This window comes from Moschus berezovskii, chromosome 5 (assembly GCF_049115385.1).
Source record: "Moschus berezovskii isolate FMDL1 chromosome 5, NW_MosBer_1.0, whole genome shotgun sequence".
In the NCBI taxonomy this organism is placed as follows: domain Eukaryota; kingdom Metazoa; phylum Chordata; class Mammalia; order Artiodactyla; family Moschidae; genus Moschus; species Moschus berezovskii.
The window spans coordinates 114,476,755-114,500,884 of record NC_142464.1 but is presented as its reverse complement, the minus strand read 5'-3'; the positions used below and the strand labels follow the sequence as shown (position 1 = coordinate 114,500,884).

The window sequence follows — 24,130 nt, the reverse complement described above, 5'->3', positions numbered from 1 at the left end:
TAAAGGAGATCACTCCTGGGTGATCATTGGAAGGACTGATGTTGAAGCTGAAACTCCAGTACTTTGGCCACCTGATGCAAAGAGCTGACTCATTGGAAAAGACCCTGATGCTGGGAAAGATTGAGGGTAGGAGGAGAAGGGGACGACAGAGGATGAGACGGTTGGATGGCATCCCTGACTCAATGGAGATGAATTTGGGTAGGCTCCGGGAGTTGGAGATGAACAGGGAGGCCTGGCGTGCTGCAGTCCGTGGGGTCGCAAAGAGCCAGACACGACTGAGCGACTGAACTGAACTGATGTGACTTTCTGGTGATGAAGCTTGTTTTTAATTGACTAGTTGGATGTCATCAAAAGTAAAAGTAAGAGCTGGGGACTTCCCTGGTGTTCCAACAGTTGAGAGACCACCTTACAGGGAGGGGAATATGAGTTGGATCCCTGGTCAGGGAACTAAGATCCCATATGCCTCTAAGCTCACAGCTCCTGATCTGGAGTGCCACACCTAGAGAGTCTGTGTGCCAGAAGGAGAGATCCCACATGACACAATGAAGATCCCATGTGCTGCAACCAAGAGCTAATGAAGGCTAACTAATTAATGAGTCTTTCTAAAAAGCAAAAGCTGTGACTATTTAAAAGAGTATTAATGGAATGGAAAGGCAAGCCAGACTGGGGAATATTCACAAAGTACACATTCACATGGGACTTGAATCCAGAGTATGTGAAGAACTCTCAATGATTCAGCAATAAGAAGACCAACAACCCCCTTGAAGATCAGAAAACTGAATAGACACTTTATGAAAGAAAATATCAAAAACCACCATGAACAGATGAAAATTTGCTCAACACCAATAGTCATCAGGGCAATTAAAGCTAAAACCCATAATGAGACACCACAACTCACCATAAGGATGACCAAAGTGAAAATGGTGAAGAGTACCAAATGGTGATGAAGATTTGGAGTAACTGGGACTTTACTTTGGCCACCTCATGCGACGAGTTGACTCACTGGAAAAGACTCTGATGCTGGGAGGGATTGGGGGTAGGAGGAGACGGGGACGGCAGAGAATGAGATGGCTGGATGGCATCACCGACTCGATGGACATGAATTCGAGTGAACTCCGGGAGTTGGTGATGGACAGGGAGGCCTGGCGTGCTGTGATTCATGGGGTTGCAAAGAGTCAGACACGACTGAGCGACTGAACTGATCTGGGACTTTAGGACACTGCTGGAGGGACTTTAAAATGGAAAACAGTTTGGTAGTTTCTTGTCAAGTTTTACTCATACAACCTAGCCATTTTCTCATAAATATTTACCCAAGAGAAATCAAAACACACATCTACACAGAGACTTGAACACTGATCTTCGTAACAGTTTTATTCATAAGAGCCCAAACTGGAAACAGCCCAAATGTCTGTCGACTAATGAATGGAGAAAAAAATTGTAGTATATCCATTCAATGGAATACTGCTGAGCACTGAACAGGAATAAATTACAGATGTATACAATACAGATGAATCCCAAAAGTATGTTGATGACCAATATGGAAATATCATCTCATCTAGACTAATCTAATCTATACTGGCGGAAAGCTATCAGCGGTTACTTGGAGCCAGGGAACTTTGAAATGACAGAAATGTTCCATATTTTGGTGTGGTCAGTGCTTTATGAGTGTGTAAGTCTCACAAAACTTACCAAACTGCACATTTAAAACAGGTACATTTTATTGAATCTAACTACACATCAATCTAACAAGAAAAAACATTTTACCATTTTTATTCCACCACTGATCCTAGCACTGTGGAGTGGGCAGCAGGTGGAGGTAAATGGCTGCTGAATAGATGAATTACCCTGGCTCAGGAGTCCCCAGAGGGACTGTCTTTAAAGCATCAGGAGGCTAACAGTTCATCCCTGGCTAACACCAGTAGCCTTCAGAGGCTGCTGTTCTCCTTGAGTTCATGTCTTCACTAATGATTTCCATGTTGAGTGGAAATACCATGTTTACTCTAATCCCTTTTGACAGGATGCACTTCAGTGCTATTTAAAGAAGGAGGAAGAGAGCCCTGGAGACTGACCCTGTTTCCCACTAGGATGGAGAGGGTTTCCATCTTTTCTTTGTTTCACAGACATTTCCTTGGCATCTTCCTAGACCATTTACAAACTGTTTCCAAATCAAAGATGATGTTTCCAGCTTTACTTTGGCTCAGGTTCCTGGCTCGTGCAGACATTTTAGTGAAAAGAAGCAACCAGATCCCCCGAAAGCACTTGAATGTTGACATGATGGTACGAGAGTGGGTCTTAGCTGCTTTGTGCTTGGGGCACACTTCCTGACTCTGAAATCGATGATTGTGCCTTTAAATAAACTAAAATAAAAAATACAAATAATGGAAAACATCCAACACACTGAAGTCAGTAACAAGTTCGGGTGTGACAATGCATCAGTCTCAGTGTAGCAACCTCAATGTCTCCCAATGACTGTGATGTTTGTCATGGTAACGGCTCTAGTCACTTCTGCACTCTGTCTCCGGCTACACTAACTGAATCCTCTAAGATGCTTATGAGGTGAGGCCCACAGATAGTCCAGTTATCAGCAGCCTGCATTGCCAGTGCCAGCTGTAACTTTGGGTTTGACCAAATCGTAAGAACGATTATGACATCCTTAGATTGTAGCAGAAACACATTGTACAGGGTGATGAAAATTTCCCAGTGCAGGTGTTGAAAATCATGGATGGTTGGGAAAGAGTCAAGACTGGATTGGTGACTCAGGGAGTAGGGGCTTGTATCTTCAAGTGTTAGTTAAGTCTTTTAAGCCTTTTTTAACTTAGCAAAGTTCATTGTAGGACTTCCCTGGTGGTCCAGTGATTAAGAATCTGCCTTCCAAGGCAAGGGACATGGGTTCAGTTCCTGGTCTGGGAAGATTCCACATGATACTGTGCAACTAAGCTCTTGCACCAAAACTACGGAGCCTACATGCAACAGCTACTGAAGCCTGCGTGCTTAGAGCCCTTACTCTACAGCAAGAGAAGTTGCCCCAGTGAGAAGCCTGTGCAAAGCAACTAGAGACTAGCCCCTGCTCTCCACAACCAGAGAAAGCCCATGCACAGCAAAGACCCAGCACGGCTAAAAGTACATTAATTAATCAAATTCTTTTTTTCCTTAATATATATATTTTATTGAAGTGTAGTTGACTTACACTGTTTCAGGCGCAAGCAAGGTGATTCAGTTATACACATACACATACGATATTTTTGAAATTATTTCCCATTATAGGTTATTATAAGATACTATAGTTTCCTGTGCTGTACAGTAAACCTTTGTTGCTTGTTGCATATCTATTTTTTTAATTAGAAATTTAGGATTCTATTCATACTAAGTCAAACAAGTGGAATCAACATGTCATAAATTTTTAGGTGAAAATTCATGAGTTTCCTAAAATATATATATTATACATATTATATATATATACACACAAAAGCTGTTCTATTACACTTGATAAAGGCTTGAGAAAGAACATCCAAAAAATAAGAGATGGAGAAACTGGAAAACATAAACTAAATGTAATGGGAGCACTGCATAGGAAGTAGAAAAAGTGAAACAAACTAGACGTAAGTAAAAGATACACAGCTGCTCATTTAAAAAGCTCATTGCAGAAAACTTAGAAAAGACAGAAAAATAATAAGTAAAATCACAGTCACACATTAGTCCCCTGGTCACAGTTTGCCACTGCAAACTATTGTAGCATCTATTTTTCCAGAATGTATTAGTTTCATACAGCTGAAATTTACAAAACTGTTGATGTCTCTATAGCTTTTTGCCCTACTCTTTTCACTTAAAAGTATATCCTAAAGATTTTTCTGTTATTTTAAATTCTTTGAAAATATGTGAATCCCTACACAATTATCATAGGGATGTTCCAGTATTTATTTAACTAATTCCATTGTTGAGGGACCTCTAGATTTCTATTTCCTTAAGAATATGCCTGCCAGCGCAGGAGACAGAAGAGACATGGGTTCGGTCCTTGGGTTGGGAAGATCCCCTGGAGAAGGGAATGGCTACCCTGCTCCAGTATTCTTGCCTGAAAAGCCCCACATACAGAGAAGCCTGGTGGACCGCAGTGAAGAGTCAGACGTGACTGAAGCCACTGAGCACATAAACAACACTATGAAGATCTTTGTTCATAAAGTTTTGACCAAATGTCTATTTCCTTAGGATAAGTATCCAAAAGGTGAACGACTGAGTTAAAGAGCAGAGCTATTTTTCAAACATCCCTGGGTGCGAGAGAGCATTTACCCCACTTTCTCGTCTCTGAGGAGCTGAGTGACTTTGGACAAATTCCATAATCTCGCTGGACCTCTGCTCCCGGGTGTCTCCAATCTCCATCCCCATCTCCCAGGGACCCAGCTTCCCGCCACGTTGCTCTGGTCCTGGCAGCCCCTCTCAGGTCCTGCCCTTTAATGGACTCAGTTCATGAAATCTTGGAGAAGAGAGATGACTTAGACGCATGCCCTTCTCTGTCTCTAGAACTTTCCCAGCAACTGCTGATCTTTGCTTCTTCCACGGCTCTCACTGGGCCTGACTTCCCACAGGGTAAACCTACCATCCTTATCTCCTTCTCCTTTGAGAAAGGAGAACCATCATACCTGCCTTACAAAGATAAACCTTCACTCCATCAGCAAATGTTGGCTCCACACCTACCGGGTGGCCTTCTGGGTTCTGGGAAAACAAAGATGAAACTCCTAGCCTTCAAGAGAGGAGGAGAGTCAGGGTACAGGGAGGAAGGTGCTGAGCATCCAGGTGCATCCGTGGTTCTTACCAAGTGGAACTTTGTCTATTCTGCTGAGGAAAATATTAATGTCTTATGGACCAGGAAAGATTATAGACGGTGCCCACTCTGCCTCCTGCCAGCCTCATGACCTTAACCAGCTTTCCAAAGCCTCTGGGTCTGTTCCTTTACCTACAAAATCAGACAAATAATAGAACCTATTTTAATTTTTAAATTACAAAGAATTTTTAACTGGTGTATAGTTGATTGACACTGTTGTGTTAGTTTCTGGTGTATAGCAAAGTGATTCAGTTGTACATACACATTGTTTTTCATGTTTTTTTTTCCCATTATGGAGTATCACAGGGCATTGAACCTAGTTCCTTGTACTCTATAGTGAGACCTTTTTGTTTATTGTATGTGTAGTAGTTTGTATGTGCGAATCCAAAACTCCCAATTTATCTCTCTCCCACCTCTTTTCCCCTTTGATAACCATCAGTTTGTTTTCTCCGTCTGTGAGTCTATCTCTATTTCCTAAAGTTCATTTATGTCATATTTTAGATTCCACAGATAAGCGATATTATATGATCTTTGTCTTTCTCTTTCTGACTTACTTCACTTAGTATGATAATCTTTAGGTCTGTCCAAGTTGCTGCAAATGGCATTATAAATGGAATTATTTCATTCTTTTTATGGCTGAATAATATTCCATTGTGTATGTATACAAAATATATATATATGTATATCACATCTTTATCCATTCATCTGTTGACGGACATGACACGCTGCTTCCTTGTCTTGGTTATTGTAAATAGTGCTACTATGAACACTGGGGTGCAAGTATCTTTTCAAGTTAGAATTTTATCCAGAAAAAAAAGGAGATCAAACCAGTCAGTCCAAAAGGAAATTAACCCTGAATAGTCATTGGAAGGACTGGTGCTGAAGCTGAAGCTCCAGTACTTCGACCACCTGATGCAAAGAGCCAACTCATCAGAAAAGACTCTGATCCTGGGAAAGATTGAAGACAAAAGAAGAGGGTGGCAGAGGATGAGATGGTTGGATGGCATCACCAACTCAGTGATCATCAACTTGAGCAAACTCCAGGAGATGGTGATGGACAGGGAAGTCTGGCATGCTGCAGTCCATGGGGTTGCAGAGTCGGACACGACTTGGCGACTGAACACCAACCAACCATAAAGCTGTATGCCCGGGAGTGGGATTGAAGAATCATGTGGTGGCTCTAATTTTAACCTTTTGAAGAACTTCCACGCTGTTTTCCATAGTGCCTACACCAATTTCCGTTCCCATCAACAGTGTAGGAGGGTAACAAAACACTTCATGAAGTTTTGCTGCTGCTGCTGCTAGGTCACTTCAGTTGTGTCCGACTCTGTGTGACCCCATAGACGGCAGCCCACCAGGCTCCCCCATCCCTGGGATTCTCCAGGCGAGAACACTGGAGTGGGTTGCCATTTCCTTCTCCAAGGCGTGAAAGTGAAGAGTGAAAGTGAAGTCACTCAGTCGTGTCCGACTCTTCGCGACCCCGTGGACTGCAGCCCACCAGGCTCCTCCATCCATGGGATTTTCCAGGCAAGAGTACTGGAGTGGGGTGCCATTGCCTTCTCCTCATGAAGTTTTAGTGACAGTTAAATGAATGGACACACAGAAAGACTGCGCCTGGCACATAACAGGTGCTTGGCAAATGGTCATCGGCTCAGTCACCCACAGTGACCCACGGCCATCAGGAAAGAGGGACGACAAAGACGCAGGAGCATTGACTGACTCGGTCAGTTAGAGGCGGGCGGCGGGGGCGTCTGCCCACTCCCACCCCAGTGCCGTGCCCTGGGAGTCTACCCCGGGACACCCACAGCACACGGCGTAGAGGGATAGACAGCAATTGCCTTCTGCCTGCCTCCTGGCTCCCAAGGTGGGAGAAGGGCTGGGCAACTACGTCCCTTCTGAGGATGAACCCACCCTCCCCGATGAGGAAGATCAGCAAGGTGAATATATGGCCACGCAGGCGGTGCTCATGAACTGTGACTTTCTTCTCCCTCCTTCTCTGGCTGTGGCCGTGGAGGAAGCAGCCAGGGGTCTCCAGGTCAGAGCCATCCTTTAACCGTGACCCCGGTGTGGTTCCCCAGCAGCACAGATGCCCTTCACTCATTGCTAGAAAGGGAGTAATGACCGTCTCTCTCTGACCCTCACCCAGGGCTTGGTCATCGAGCGCGTGGGACGGAGACCCCTCCTCATCGGCGGCTTTGGGCTGATGGCCCTCTTCTTTGGGATCCTCACCATTATGCTGACGCTGCAGGTGAGAGGACGTGCCTGTCCCTTCCCCAGGGAGTTCAGGATGGGTGTGGCTTTCGGCTTCGTGCTCTGGGACCATTGGCTCGGGAAGTCCGTCCAGTCTATAGGCAACTCTTGTGGTGTGGAGTTCCCAAGGGCATCTCGGCTTTGAAGCTGCTGAGCGCCCTTGGTGAAAGGTGTTAGTAATGGGTCCTTGGACTGGGGTGGGGGCCAGGGAGGGGGCAACAAGAGACCTGACTTCTGCTCCTGTCAGGAAGTCACTAATGAGCTGTGTGATCTTGGGCAAGATCTGGCCCCCTCGAGCCTCAGTTTACCCATCTGCGGAATAGAGGAGATTGCACTAGATGTCTCTGAAGATGCCCCCTCCAGCTCTCCTGCTCCCACTCAGGGTGGCTGGCACAGCCCTATGAGACTCCTGTGCAATTACAACATTGATGCCGTGGGTACCAGCACTGGAGCCAGCCGCCTGATGGGAATCCTGAATGTCCCACTTCCCCTCCATGAAACTTTTGGCAAGTTACTTAACCTCTGTGCTCCTCAGGGCCCGTGTCTAAAATGAGATGGTTACCCTGTGCCCATCCTGACCTCCCCAGGGAAGGGACAGGTGCGTCCTCTCACCTGCAGCGTGAGGATTAAATAAGACATGCATTTGAAGTGCTGCAAACAGTGCCCAGAGCATAGTGAGTGCTCAGTGAATAACTTTGCGGGGGGGGGGGGGAATGGATGGAGCCATAGCTAATTCTTTTGAAAGTGGTATCTTTTCCTTTAATGATGATGAGGAAACTGAGGCATACATCTCAATGAAGAAGCTGCCCAAGCTTTCACAGCTGGGCAAGGGCAGAGCTGGGATCGGATCCCAGGATCTTGGGGTTTCCTCCTGCCCCTTGCACTGCTCAGGGCAGCCTGTGTTCACTGAGCATTTACGCCATGCCTCAACTCATTTCAGCCCTGTGGGAAATGTGGGGCAAGGTCACAGTGGTCAATAAGAATTTGCGATTTTCAAAAATGAACCCCTGAATGGAAATCACGTGTGGTGGTCACCTGCCAAAAGTCTTACTGTCCCCACATGTCTAGAAAAAAGGCAATCTCAGCGTGCTGGTGGGCTTCCCAGGTGGCATTAGTGGTAAAGAACCCACTGCTAATGCAGGAGACGCAAGAAACATTGAGTTCGACCCCTGGGTCAGGAAGATCCCCTGGAGGAGGGCATGGCAACCCGCTCCAATATTCTTGCCTGGAGAATCCCCATGGACAGAGGAGCCTGGTGGGCCACAGTCCATGGGGTTACACAGAGTCGGATACTACTGAAGTGACTTAGCACATGTCTGAGAGACAATAGCTTGTCCTTCAAAAACGAGTTGCTGCCAGGCATGCTGACCAGGCAGGAGGTGGAAATCTCTCCCTGGGGTCATGTGCTGGCAGAGACCTTCCTTCCCCACCGCCAGACAGGGTTGTCCTGGACAGAGAGTCTCATAGGCTCCTCAGACCAACCAAGCTGGATGCTCTGGGTCACGGTCTTTCTGCAGAGTGAGTCAGATGTCTGGAAGGGCCACCTGGAGCATGAGAACCCCTCTGGGCCTCACCCCACAAGGTCTCAGAGCTCTTCCCTGCTCAGCTGCCCTCATCTCTTCTGTCGCCCCAGCCCTGCTCTCCAGCAGCTGCCTGCAAAAGAGACTGGCTCTTTCCTCTTCCCAGGGCCCTCCTTGTTCAACTGGCTTGCTTTCTAAGACCCTGGCTTCCTCCTGGATACCCCCTCCTCCAGGAAGTCTTCCTTTGCCCCCTGTCTGAGTGAAGCACCCTCCTCTCTCTTCCCCAGGATCCCAGGAGCAGACCTAAAACACTGCTTTACACACAGCCTTGGCTTTCATTGTTGAGTCATCTCTTTCTACCAATGGACAGTGAGTTGTGGGGGTGAGGACCATGCCCATATCATTTCTACATTTCTACCTCCCAGCAAGGCACCCAGGAGGACCTTGGAATAATCTGTCAAATGGATGGAAGGATAGATGGATAGATGGATGGATGGACAGACAGACAGATGAACAGATGGATGGACATGGACAGATGGATGGATGGACAAGCAGTGGATTGATGGGTGGATGGGTGGATGGATGGATGGATGGATGGACAGATGGATGGATGGATGAATGGATGGACAGACAGTGGATTGATGGGTGGATGGGTGGATGGATGGATGGACAGATGGATGGATGAATGGATGGACAGACAGTGGATTGATGGGTGGATGGGTGGATGGGTGGATGGATGGATGGACAGATGAATGGGTGGATGGACAGATGGATGGATGGACAGACAATGGATAGATGGATGGATGGGTGGATGGATGGATGGACAGATGGGTGGATGGATGATTCACGGCACCAGACCCATTTAATACAAGAGGCTATGAGGCTCCTCCCAACCATAGACCCTGCCGCAGCAGGAGCTGGTGGGCTTCGCTTGGCATAGAAGGGCTGTTCTCCCCTCTCCCTGCTCCCCTCCTCCCTGGAGGTCCACACTGGGCTCTCCTGTGCCTCTGTGCCCCTGCCCATGGGGAACCCTCTCCTGGAACTCTTTTCCTTTCCTTTTCCTCTTGCCTTCCAGCTCAGCCTTCAAAGGTGAGCACAGATGCCTCTCCTCCCCGAGTCTCTCTTAGACTGGGCCCAGGTACCCCAGCACCTCCTCACGCTCACCCACGCTCATCAAGTCCCAGCACTGGTGACAACAGGTTCGCATCATCACCATGCAGTCTGCTAGAGCAGAAGCAATTTCCTACACTTCTGTCCCACCCAGCGTGAAGCCACCACCCCCACGCGCCAGACAAGTGCCAGCCCCTCCAAGCATATTTAATGACATGAGTTAACTCATCTCACACCTTGTCAGGACAGCAGAGGCAGAGATAGAGCGTTCTATATGATAACAGAGATTGGCTTAGAGAACATTTTTAAAAGTGAAATTGCCTGTAAAATTTTCTCATATTGCCTGCTTCCAACTAAGCCCTCAAATGGTATTAGTCATTTCTCTACCGCTTACCATATGCTCTGCATGACCAGTGGCTCAGTCACGTCTGACTCTTCGCGACTCCATGGACTGTAGCCCACCAGGCTCCTCTATCCACGGGATTTCCCAGGCAAGTATACTGGAGTGGGTTGTCATGCCCTCCTCCAGGAGATCTTCCCGACCCAGGGATCTCCTGTTTTGGCAGGCTGATTCTTTACCACTGCACCACCTGGGAAACCAAATGCTGGGACTTTGCTAAATGCTCGCAGGCATCATGCCATTTCACTGTGACATCTGTAAGCTAGACGGATGGAATGACTTAGGGGTTATCATCATCTCCACGTTATGGATGCTGAAACTGAGGCTCAGAGATGTAAAGTGGCCTGCCCGAGGTCTCGCAGATAGATCAAGGAGGAGCTGGGGCGGGAGTGGTACCCAGGTCCTCCACCCATGACCGCCTGCTCATCTGCCCAACTGCTTTCTCACAGGACCACGCACCCTGGATCCCTTACCTGAGTATCGTGTGCATTCTGGCCATCATCGCCGCCTTCTGCAGCGGGCCAGGTAAGGCTCTCTTCCTCACCTGCCGGCCTAGGGATTCACGACGCCACCAGGGCAGGGTGTTCTCATTGTACGGATGCGGTCTGAGGAAGGGCAAGGGCCACTGGGAGTGGAGGGGGAACAGAGAGTCCCCACCTATTTAAATGCAGTGATTGTCTTGCTTTCCATCCAACTGATGGTCGGTAACAAGCTCACTCAAAGATGCGTAGATGGTAACATACTACAACCTAGCGACCTTTAACAGCTGGGAGAGCTGGGAGCTGGGATGAATGAAAGATACTCAAGTTACAGTCTGTGCCCACAGAGAGGCTACAGTTTCGTATGGAAGGTATAATGATATAATAATGTCAATGTCTAGGATTTATTCACCATTGATTATGTGTTATACTTGGCCAAGCATTTGATGCCCGTTAACTCATTTAAGGCCCGTGACAACCCTAGAGAAGGCAGAGGAGGGAAGCTGCTTGCCTAGAGCGGGCAGTGATGGAAGTGCCCAACCTCTAGGTCCTAACCACCACCTGTCACTGTCCCTGCATGAGTGTCCAGTCTGGAGTGTTCTGAGCCCCAGTTTACCCAGGACCCAGCATCAGCCTCAGCTCTGCCGTTTCCCCAGTGGGCAGGTCCTCTGCTCTTCCAGGGCCTCAGATGGTAGGGCCCCTGCCATGCTTGGCCGGGGGGCCTGTGTCCCGCAGGGGCCCCCCACTACACTGGGGCTGGGAAGGTGTCTCCAGGCAGCTCTGACAATCGCACAGAGCTCTCTCCCGGAGTCCCTGCTATGGCTCTCCTTTGTTTGGGTCTCTCTGTTGATGAAAACATTTCCATCAGAACAAATTGACCTGAACTTCTCTTTCTCCCTTTGCGCTGATTTTCACGGGCCATGATGTTCCATGTCCTGTCACGTTTATCCCCACCAGGGACAATGGAAGGTTGCACTGAGATGGTGGGATGGGCTGTGGAATGACTAGGGGAGGGTATCAGACATCCACACGCGTGTATGCATGCACACACACTGTGCTGCAGTGATGAGAAGGCTGGAGGAACCTGGGGGATCCTCCAGGGGACAGGGGGCAGCTAACGACAAGAGGATGAACAGGGAGCCTGCTGCTGCTAAGTCATTTCAGTCGTGTCTGACTCTGTGCGACCTCATAGACGGCAGCCCACCAGGCTCTGCCATCCCTGGGATTCTCCAGGCAAGAGTACTGGAGTGGGTTGCCATTTCCTTCTCCTGCTGCTGCTGCTGCTAAGTCACTTTAGTCGTGTCCGACTCTGTGTGACCCCATAGACGGCAGCCCATCAGGCTCCCCCGTCCCTGGGATTCTCCAGGCAAGAACACTGGAGTGGGTTGCCATTTCCTTCTCCAATGTGTGAAAGTGAAAAGGGAAAGTGAAGTCGCTCAGTCATGTCTGACTCGTAGCGACCGCATGGACTGCAGCCTACCAGGCTCCTCCGTCCGATGGGATTTTCTAGGCAAGAGTACTTAGGAAGCAGTTAAAGGAGATTCAAGGAGGGAATATGCTCCATCTCACAGGGCCTCCACACCACCCACTCCTCACGCAGCAGTCACGTCGGGGCCCCTGGAGGTAGGCAGCTGGTGGCTCCATGCAAGGCCAGGGGACCGTGGGGAGGAAACCCAGGGGGCAGTCTTTGCTCTCGTGGGCTCATAGACTAGTGTGACCATCTCACCCAGGCTGGCCTGTCCTGACCACTTAATCTGGAATCAACACACACATACACAAACACATAAGTACACACACATATGCGTCCACAAAGTATACAGACACACGTGCATACACAACAAGCATACACAAACACAAACTTATATACATACACCTACATACAAGCATACACATGCACACACATACACACACATACAAGGATACACATACACTCATGCACATACATATACATACACAAAGTATGCACACACATGCACAATATACACAAACATACACATATACATTCACACAAGCACACACACACACACATGTCCATACATGCACACACAAAGTATACAGACACATGCTTATATACACAAGCATACACAAAGTATACACATGCATACACAAACACACACACACACAAGCCTGCACATGCACACATACACACATACAAGGATACACATACACAAATGTACACATGTGCACACACAAGCCACAGTCACTCACATACACACACAAGCCTGCACATGCACACACACACACATACAAGGATACACATACACTCATGCACATACATATGCATACACAAAGTATGCACACACATGCACAGTATACACAAACACACACATATACATACACACAAGCACACACACATACACACATGTCCATACATGCACACACAAAGTATACAGACACATGCGTATATACACAAGCATACACAAAGTATACACATGCATACACACACACACACAAGCCTGCACATGCACACACACATACACATACAAGGATACACATACACAAATGTACACATGTGCACACACAAGCCACAGTCACTCACATATACACACACCCTCGATCGCATCCTCCTGGTTTACTTGCTTCTCAGCCTCCATCCCTGGCTCATCTGCTCACGGTATTCTCAGATGAGGATTTAAAACAGGGATTGCCAATCTTTTTGTGTAAAGGGCAAGAGAGTAAATGTTTTCCAGGCCCCACAGCCTCCACGCCACTCTGCAGCTCTGCAGTGGTGGTGCAAATGCAGCCACGGACAGTGTGTAAATGAAAGGTGACACAGCCGTGTCCCAAAGAAACCTTATTCACGAGAGCAGGTGGCAGGCTGGGTGCGGGCTGTAGGCTGTAGTCCGCGGATGTCTGGTTTAGTCTGTCTCCCTCAATCTAGAAAATGAGCTCTGAAAGAGCCTGTTTGTGGTTCATTATCTTATCCTCAGAGCTCAGAAGGGAGCCAGAACAGGCACTGACACGGCTAGAGCTCTTCCAAGAAGGAGACAAGTCACCCCTAAAGTGACTTGGTTAAACGCAGAGGCCATGGCTGAGGGCTTCCCTGGCCCCTCCTGCCCTTTGCCCCATCCTGGCCTCACACATAGTAGTGTTCAGACATTAAACTCTCTTGATTACACAGGATGTCTCTCACACATCACCCCCAATCTGCATGATAATCTTGAAATTAGGATTAACTGCTCCTGTTTACAGATGAGAAAATAAGCCCAGAGAGGTTACACGGTCCACTAACATAAACCAGCTGGAAAATTTTGGAGTCAAGATTGGAACACAGATCTTTAAAACCTGCACTCTTTCCACCCTGTTGCAAAGGATAGCAATTCACATCCATGCACTGTTCTGATCTTTTCCAGCACATTCCAATCTCTGATCTCTTCCCCTGATCTAGTCCTCACACCAGTCCTCTGATAATAACATTTATTGAGCACTTCCTATGCTCCAGGCCCTGTTTGAAGTGTTTGAATGCTCATCAACATCCTGTGTGAATATTAGATAACACAGAGTCAGGTTGTCAGAATAAAATAGTAACAATCAGAGATTTCACTCAGACTCAAACTTGACTAATAATTCTCAGGATACTGGTCATCATAAGATGTAGGTGAAGTTTAAAGCCATCAGCACGGCTCCCTAGATTCTTCCTTGAAGATTAGAATGCACTCTGGTCCAGATTAAACTCCCAGGGTCTCTGAATAAAACATGCAGGACAACACACATCCAGAAACTATTTTATTCATGAAGCATCTTCATTTTCACTTTGATAATTACTCAGCTGACATTGACATTTTCCAGTGAACTCTCCACATAGCTATACATCCCATTCTAAATAAACCAGGTAAAGCATCCTGAAAGCATTTGTACATAAGGACTCTCTCTTATCTTTTTGCTACAAGTACCATTATGAGACTGGATTCAGTTCAGTTCAGTCGCTCAGTCGTGTCCAAATCTTTAGCAAGTTTATAAACAGAATGGACCAGGTTATTCTTTTTTCTCTCTTTTCCCTCTCCCTATCCCAGCTGTAGAAGGTGAATTACAGGTAAGCTGCAAAACCTTCCCTTCCCAAACTAACTTTACATCCTTTTTATAGATGAAAAGCAAACATCTTAATTGAATCATTTCCCCAAGCCTCATAGCTAAGAGGCGAGCACTGGATTCAGTTGACACCACCTTGTTCTAGGACCTGTAATCTTAACTCTGACCTATGCACATGGCTACGACTTAGTGACTAAACAACAGCAATGCACATGGTCATTACTCACTGGCTGCTTGCTAAAGGGTGGGTGGAATTGGGCCCATTGGGAAACTGACCTGCAGGTCTGACACAGAGAATCTGGTATAAGAGAGGAAGCTTCTATTTTTATCCTCATGTGATAGGTCTACTCTGCATTATCATGAATCAGTCCTGTTTGTGTCAGTACAGAAAGGTTTAATTTGCCATTTGTATCTAGTTGTCAAATGTCCATGGCCGAAGGTGAATTCAGAGCACTTTGATTTTCATGGTTTCCAGCTGTTCTTGCTTCAAACATTATCTGTACACACAGGTCAGGAGCAGTCTTTCTTCTTTGTCTCAAACTCACATATCTAAATCAGAGCACCTATTGTGGACACAAAAACTGTGTGACACATACAGACCTTCACAATGAGGCAGAACAGAACATGGGGGTGTTTTCAGAGCTCCCAGGGGACCTCAGAGGTCCTTTGGAAGATGAGAAACTGTGCCCAGGAGCTGGGATGAATTAGATCTAAGGCATCCTAAGTTCGTGAAAGAACAGAAAAATTTCCAGTCCAGTTATTCATTGGAAGCTTAAGCTATGCTTTCCCTGCCAAGAAGTCCTCTGATTATGACTTGATTGCTTCCACTGATGGGGAACTCTCTACCTAACAAATCAACACTGTGGTCCAAGGTCAGGGAACTATGGCTTGTGGGCCAAATCTTGCCCATGGCCTATTTTGTATGACCCATGAGCAAGGAATGGTGTTTACATTTTAAAGGGAAAACAAGAAGAATGTGTGACAGAGACCATCTGCAGTGGCCTAAAAAGCCTCATATATTTACTCTCTGGCCTCTTTTCAGAAAAAGTTTGCCACCTCTTCTAGAATCCCTCAGTTCTGACCTTTGGAAGAAGGGAGAGTGAGCTAGCTTATGAGGGAGGGAAAGATGAATTTCAATACAGCAGAAATGCCAGTATATAAAAGGAGGTTAATAGCAAAGGAACCACAAATAACCCAGCCTGGCCCGAGCAGTGGTCCTCAAACACTGCTGAATCACTTGGGAAGCTTTCAAAAGTCCTGATGGTCAAGCTGCATCCACAGCCAACCAAACCCTAATCTGGGGGTGGGACCCAGGCCACATTTTCTAACACTCCCATGTGATTCCAGCTTGCAGCCAAACTTGGAAATCTCTGGGCTAGAGCCATCTTTCCCAACTCTGACTGAAGCATTACAATCCCCTGAGATGCTTAGAGAACTACAGAGAATGCTGATTCAGACCTCACCTGACACAGGCTCCGCTGGACCTCCAGGGTTGAACCTGGTCAGGACCGCTGTCCAAGATGGGTTGGGAGTGGGGACACAGCCCAGGACCAGTCGGAAGACAGTGAGGAGCTGGAGGCGGGTCCAGGGGCATTGCGTTAAGATTAACTCTGAGCTCCAGAGAGGTCTGTTGAGGGGGATATTTAAGCATGAACTTCACGGGGCAGGTTTGCTTTGAGAAGAGCGGATCTGGAAGGCAGATGGATGGGAAAATATATGTAGCCAAGTGGCATGAGCCAGGGGCCAGGTGAGAAACCCAGGCTACAGGAAGTGAGGACCAGACTAGGGCAGTGGGCCTGGGCAGTGCCAGCTGGCAGGGACCCCATGGACATGGGCTCTGGGCTGAGTCAGGCCACTGAGGGGAAGCCCCACATCCCCGAGCAGGATTTGAGCGCTGTTCTGTTTTGTTCTGATAACAGCTGTTCTCCCAGGAAGAACAGTGAGTGCTGACATGATCTCTCCGTGGACAGATTGGCCTTCTTCTCTGTCCACTTAAACAAAGATGCTAAATTGAACCCATCTGCCAACCTGCCTGAAAGGCCTTCCTGACCCAATCCACAAAGCTCTGCCTTCTGTGCTTTTTCCCAAGCTCTCGCCCTTCTTGCGATAACCTTGGCTCCCCTCCCAACATTTGCAAATGCTGCTTTCTCGTGATCATGACTGTGTGCTGAGTTTCAGGGATTTTAGACTCTACTCTCTATCAGTGTCTGGGAGGCTCCCTAAGGAGAGGTCCAGGTGCACCCCCCAATCTCGGATCAGCTGTTCGTCCCTACTCTCTGCTCCGCTAGACACACCGTGTTCACCCAGCAGCTGGCTGTCGCCACTCCAGCTACTGTAGCCACAAGATTGACCAGGGCTTAGAAACTTCACTTGGACTCACATTGACAGCACATAGCTTAAGCCCCCGGGGAAATTACCTGTTCAAGGGGCACTGCCACTGGGATTGTGAGATCGTGTTGCATCTTCCTAAGTGGACGGGAAGAAACAGATCACCAGAGGAGCTGCCCTGGGAAAGCGTGGCTCTGAGCCGTTGGGAGATAAATGGCCAAAGGCCTCCCAGGCAGCCTGCCCCTCCATGATTAAATGAAAAAAAAATCATCTTCCCAGGAGAGAAGCTGTACGTTTGCCCAAGGCAGCTTCTATGGTGAGTGGATCAATGCAAGGAGACTTGACAGGGAGTTGAAATTAGGTGAAGGGAAAGAAAGAAAACAAGAAAGGAAGTTTCCTGCTACATATTTTATGTGTGTGCATAACCCCAAGGCAGTGGCAGAGAGGCCTAATAAATGAGACACAGGATAAAAGAACTTTATCTTTGAGGGAAAGGAGATGATCCTCAAAGCATGTCAACTGCAGTTTGAAAAGTCTAACGATGAGTAGACTGTGCTGGCTCTGAGTTCAGCCCTTTAAGGGCAGTTTACCAGCCAGTGGGGAGGACTGACGCACCCTGGTCCACACAGCAAGATGAAGTTGATCACTGTTCGTATAAATGGGTGCATCAGGATCTGATATGAGCTTTCCAGAAGGCTTGTGCTGTCCTGATGAGGGAGAATGCCAAGTGCCCAGGGAGCATGTGATGATGTTTTAATGATGTGTCCGACTCTTTGCGACCCCAAGGATTGTAGCCCACCGGACTCGTCTGTCCGTGGAATTCTCCGGGCAAGAATACTGGAATGGGGTTGCCATTCACTTCTCCAGGGGATCCTCCCGACTTAGGGATGGAATCCAGGTCTCCTGCATTGCAGGCAGATTCTTTACCGTCTGAGCCCCTAGGGAGCACATGCCTGGCTTGAAAAGGGGACACCTCTACCCATCACAGTGATGTAATCTGAAAGACTGCCCGCAGGTACCAACCCTTGCAGGGACCGAGGGATCTCTGCACCCCCCACCCCCTGCCCTGCCCACCCCATACTCTCCCTGCTTTCCAGCCACTTGGAGCTGCCGGAAGCTGCCGCATGCCACTCACGTGTCCTTGACTTTACACACCTGTCCTCCCACCTAGGACCCACCCTTATGCATTCCCACTGTCAAGTGAAAAAAAAAAACATGTCAGAGTTGTGAGTTGTTGTTTGAGGCAAAATGAGGACTGTAGCCCGGGAAACAGCATCTCAGATAACTCTGAGAAACTGCTCCAAATAGGTGGGGGAAGGTCAACATATATGTGATTTTGGTGAAGGGGGAGTTCGTGCGATCTTTGCAAAAGTTTTCTGCTCGTCAGGAGGAGCTAATGTCACCATGAAAGGATGAAGTGCTTTTCTAGATATGAGGAGACGTAAGAACTGGGCTCATAAGATCAGTTTCTGAAACCAGGTCTGAAGACCTGTCCTGCCAGCTTTCTCCAGAGCACAGAGTGCCTCATTTCTGATCTCCAGCCTAAACTTTCAGGGGATGTTGAAGGTCAACAGCTGCCACAGCTTATGATTTAATCCTTTCAGAAGTAGATGGCAAGTGCCAGTTTGGCACAATCCATCTGAGGAATGTCTTCTCATCTTTAATAAGTCAGCCCAGGGATCTGCCTGGTGGTCCAGTGGTTAAGACTTTGCTATCCAATGCAGGGGGTGTGTGGGTTCCATCCTTGGTTGGGGAGGATCTCACAAGCCTCGCAGCCATAAAGACAAAACAGAAACCAGAAACAATATTGTAACAGATTCAATAAACACTTTAAAAAAGATCCACATCAAAAAAAAAATAATCTTTTAAAAATAGTTGTCCACTCACACTGACCCTTGAACTTTTCTTAAAACTAGAGAGCTCCTCCTCTGTGCCCCTCAGCCCCACCCCCTGGACTTGCTACTAATCTCACCCTCTCCACCCCCTATTACAATGGCCGAGGCTGCTCGGTTTCCTCTAATATCTGGAAATAGCAGGGAGCTTGTTTCCATCTCTTCTGTATTCCAGGCACAAAACACAGGGCCTGACAACTGGTTAGCACTCAATACGTGATTGTATTTCTCCTGTATTCATTCAACACTCACTCATGGAGTCCCTACTGTGTTTTCCAAAACCAAATGTCCTTTTTCCCACATCCATCTTCCAATTTTCTAACAGCAGCTGCATATCCAGCAATTCAATCCAGTTCTGACACTCCCTAACCCAGAGTGAGCACAGAACACCCCCCCAAGTTAAGGGTTCAGCCCCACAAGCCTTCCCCCATCTCAGACACCAGCTGCAGTTGGGGTTGCCAGGTGCAGTTCTGCCTGGCCAACTATGGTACAGGGGCTCCAAAGAGCAATCCCCTCAGGCTCAGTGTTTCTGAGAATGACTCCCAGAGCTGAGGTACATGCTCTATTTAAAACAGCTCACACTAAAGAGGTGCACAGCGAAAGGTATGGGGGAGTGGGTATGGAGCGTCTGTGCCCTATGGGGGTGTACACCCATCCCAGCCCTTCTGTGGGTCTACCAACCTGCACAGTCCCTACCCCATCCTTTAGGAGTTTCTGTAATGTTTCATTATGTGGGCATGATTGAGTCACTCATTGGCCATAGGGGACCGAACTCAATCTCCAGGTCCTCACCCGTCCCCAGATGTACCTCTGGGGGATTGAGTTCTGACCGTGTTAGCAAGGCCAGCTTCTTCTTGCACCTAAGGGCCCACATGAGTCACCATGTTAGGTGGGGAGCAGTGGAGATCGTTAGGAAAAACAACACACTCCTTCATGTTATGATATGCTAAGCCACTCTGGTCGTTTCAGACTCTTTGCAACTTCATGGACTGTAGCCCGCCAGGCTCCTCTGTCCATGGAATGCTCCAGGCAAGAATACTGGAGTGGGTTGCCTCACCTTCCTCTGGGGATCTTCCCCGACCCAGGGATCAAAACTGTGTCTTCTGAGGCTCCTGCATTGCAGGCGGATTCTTTACCCATTGAGCCACTGGGGAAGTTCAGGACACTCCTATCACTCAGGAAGTTCCAAGGATTTGAGGAACTCCATGCTTTGTGCCAGGAACTATGCTCTGTGCCAGAAACCAGGGGGAAAAGCCGAATGTATAGTTCTTATTATCCCACAGTGCCAGGCTCTGGGCCAGGGTTGGAGGTAAAGAGTAGATTAGACAGACAGCGTCGCTGCCACCGTGGAAGAGCAGCTGCACAGTGTACTCGCCCAAGGTCACACAGCAAGAGCAGCAGAGCTGAGATCCAGGCCCGGGCAGTGACCTTCCAGAGCCCTCTCTCCCCACCAAGCACCCCGCCTGGCGTGGCTTTGTGGCTAATACTCCTGCAGTCCTGGGTCCTGGGGACCACGGGAGGCTTCTCAAATATCCCATCCAGACATCACCCTGTCTGTAGACTGAAAAGATGCACAACCTGAAAGGTGAGAATTACATTTAATTCAGCAGACAAAACTGAGGCCCAAACTCAGCCCAGGAGGCAGCCTCTCAGACAGCTCTGAGAGACTGCTCCAAAGAGACAAGGGAGGAGCTGGGATATACAGTTTTTTCAGCAAAGACCAGGTACTTGGAACATCAAAAGATTACTGTTCATTAAAGAAAACAGATGTTAAGGAATTTAGTGCTTTTCTGTGTCTTAGGAAGATGCAAGAGTCTGGGCTCACTGAAATCATTCCTTTGATCTGCACCTTAGCTAGTGGAGGCCAGTATTCTGTTTTTTCCAGGCTTCCCAGGTGACACTAGTGGCAAAGAACCCGCCTGCCAATGCAGGAGATATAAGAGATGAGGGTTCAACCCCTGGGTTGGAAAGATCCCCTGGAGGAGGGCATGGCAACCCACTCAAGTATTCTTGCCTGGAGAATCCCATGGACAGAGGAGCCTGGCAGGCTACAGTCCATGGGGTCACAAAGGGTCAGACACAACTGAAGCAACTTAGCACGCATGCGTGCCTCCTGTTCTTTCCAGCCCTGAGTCCCCTGGGGTGCACTGGTGGGGTGACTGCAGGAACTGGGCAGCCCATTTGCCTCCATCCTGAGTCGCCTCAGGGCTCACCATCGGGGGTAGCTGCAGTGACTCGACAGTTGTTTACTGGTGACCCGACTCATTGTTTACTAGTATGGCAAGCAACAGCTTTCATTCACCACAGTTACACGTCCACCTCTTCACCCTCTGTGGCCTTGGCACCATGGAGCCCTTGGAGCACTGGCCATAGAGGTCCACTGAGGGTGGGAGAGAGGCCAGAGGCCTGTTCAGCCACTGGCCAAGGTTGCCCCTTGAGGGGGACCCTCCCACAGGCACTGTTGGAAGTGCCAGCCAGGATCTGGGGACCGAACTTTGAGGGTCCACCCTGACAGAGCCCATGAGACACGGAAAGGGGAGAGGCTAAGCCCAGCAGACCCAAGAGGAGAGCCTGGGGAGGGGAGAAGGGAGAAGAGTCAAGGGAAATAGAGTCCAAACCACACACATGCTTGACATGAACTGAGCGCCAGCCTGGCACTTGCTCTGTCTAGTGGGGAAGAGAAGGAAAACATGCCACTCCTGCCCTGGAGGAACCCACGGGAGACAGACCTGGGAATGGATGATCTTGTTCAGTGGATTTACCTGAGGGCAGGAGTGGGATGAAAGGAGAGGGAACCAGGGGATGTCAAGCGGCCAGCATTTGGGCAAATGTTGCTTGGACATGATCCCATTGAATTCTCTCGAGTCTGCAAGGTTGGATCCATCATCTCACAGCTGGCAAGGGTGGGTGGAAGTCCAGAGTCAGCTCTGGCTCTGTCTGCCTCTGAACCCCATGCCGTGGGGCAGGCGCTACGCCAGGCCCAGTGCGTGGGTGAGGTTCTGTCCCTCGGAAATGCTGCCCCAGGAGGAAGCCCAGTGAGCAGGCAGCAAGGCCTCAGCTGCCTGGTCAGGGGTCAGGGCAGGAGGCCAGGCCCTGCTTGGAAGAGTTCCTCCCCAAGTATGAGTCTAGCACAGTGCCTGGCAGGTATGGGTACCCAGACATTTCTGCTTGTTGAATGAATGAATAAAAGAGAGTAATTCCATCCATGGCCTTGGCCTCCACTCAATTGCATTAAGTAGTCCAGAATTCGGAGAAGGCAATGGCAAGCCACTCCAGTACTCTTGCCTAGAAAATCCCATGGATGGAGGAGCCTGGTAGGCTGCAGTCCATGGGGTCACTAAGGGTCGGACACGACTGAGCGACTTCACTTTCACTTTTCACTTTCACACATTGGAGAAAGCAATGGCAACCCACTCCAGTGTTCTTGCCTGGAGAATCCCAGGGACGTGGGGTCACACAGAGTCGGACACAACTGAAGTGACTTAGCAGCAGCAGCAGCAGCCCAGAATTTAGATGGAGGTCAAGTTAAATGATTCATTTCCCCTCAGAAGTTAAGAAACTGTGCACTAAACAGAGTAATAAGTAAACCAGTCTCTAACTTTCTTGACCAAGGAGAAATGATTGGGTGGAAAACATCAGTCTATATACATTAAAACGATTAGAGCTATAAATCAAGAGATCTTAGCCTGACACCAAATAGGTACACAGTCCTGATTTTTTAATGGTTTAATGACAATAAATGGGAATGTCTCACAAGTCCGGGCTTAAAAAAAAAGTAGCAGTCATTGCTCAGGACAAATTTGTATCTCTAAAAGGGATCGATGCAGAAGGTGAGGTTGAACTCCAGTAGTGTGGATTCTGATTCTTAGCTGTCTCCATGCAGAAGAGGATACCAAACGCCCACTCCCATTACCACCTGGGATCTGGGGCGAGGACTTATGAGATAACCTCTTTCTAAAACTACCCTGCGAACTCTCAACTATCATAGAAAGTTGCAATTAGGTCAAGGTCCAGCACGAAGGTATTGTCAACTGGGATTTTAAAGGAAATTGCACAAATGGCCTATTTTCAGAGGAGAGGCAGGTGAATGGGTTCAATAGAAAAGATGGAGACGTGATAAATATGGACAGAGGGAAGTGCCACCCCCCGCCCCCACCCCCGCCAAGCCTGAACAGGCATCAGGGAGATGAATTTTAATTAATATTCATTTCTCCCAAATAAGAGAAATTAGATACTAAGAAACAAGATTGCTCCATGAAGACTGAGCTTGACAACCCTGTGGAGCTCTGTGGACCATTGCTAGATTTAAGAGTTTTGCCACCATCTCCACCTCCAAGAACTAATTTTCATCCCAGTTGAGAATGCATGATGGAGGTAAATGCATAGATTTTTTTTTAAGTCAGTCCAAGCTGTAACTTCATCCCCAAGAGCATGAAGAGGAATGAGAAATGTCCCAACCAGGAGCTTGGAGCCTAGGTTAGAGGCAGTTTCCAAGTAAAAAAAAAGAAAAGGAAGTAGTTGACTCTCACTGGAGAAGGGGGCTGGATTGACAGTTGAGGCTCAGAGAGGTTAAGCGCTTTACCCAAAGTCACACCCCAAATGAGCAGGGAAGCCAGGATTCCAGTTCAGGTTAGTGTGAATCTAGAGCCCGACATCCACATGCAGTAGGCTACCACGAGAAATCAGGACCCTGGCCCTGTGGAAGCATGGAGAAGACACTTACGTGGACAAATGGGAAGTCAGGTTACCTGGAGTGGGTAAAGTTATACTGATTTCTGAGTATTGAGTTGAAATGATCCAAGCCACCAATCATGGGTTCTCAGAGCATGAACTGCCCCTGGTGCCACGTCTAAAGATGCATCATCCCCGTGTTAGACAGACACAAACATAGGAGAACATCAGCCCACGGGCAAACCCAAGTGTGCATACACTCAGGAAAGCATGCCTCGCACGCTGGTTCACACATACACGTACACCCGTGTGTGTGACCCCCCTCCAGATGTTCCCCAAGGTTCCTTTCTTACCCATTCTCAGCAGCCTGATGGCCATCCCTTGCCTGATTTCAAATCTGGCCTGGGGGAGCAGATGGTTGGCATGCATGGTCGCCAGCCAGGGCTGCCGCCTGCCAGGTGCCTGGAGAGTTTCCTCGGGGAAACCAAGCTGGGCTTGTATGTGTGGTGGTTCAGGTCATACAGAAACCTACTTAATTTAGGAAGTGTTTTTCCTTGAGGAAGGGGCACATTTTCTCATTTGCAAAAGTGCCGTTTGGGTCAGCGGTGGCCCAGCTGAAAAGAAAAGGAAGGAAC

General features: G+C 48.3%; 1 protein-coding gene across 3 annotated transcripts in view; it reads left to right on the top strand.

Moving 5' to 3' along the window:
• SLC2A9 (solute carrier family 2 member 9) overlaps positions 1–24,130 on the top strand; it is a 292,047-nt gene that overhangs the window by 179,829 nt on the left and 88,088 nt on the right. For all 3 annotated transcript variants that reach the window (XM_088836486.1, XM_088836485.1, XM_088836484.1), the window contains exons 10-11: positions 6,963–7,064; positions 10,546–10,621. In XM_088836486.1, coding sequence (XP_088692612.1) covers positions 6,963–7,064; positions 10,546–10,621 — 178 coding nt within the window. The remainder of the gene's footprint in view (positions 1–6,962; positions 7,065–10,545; positions 10,622–24,130) is intronic.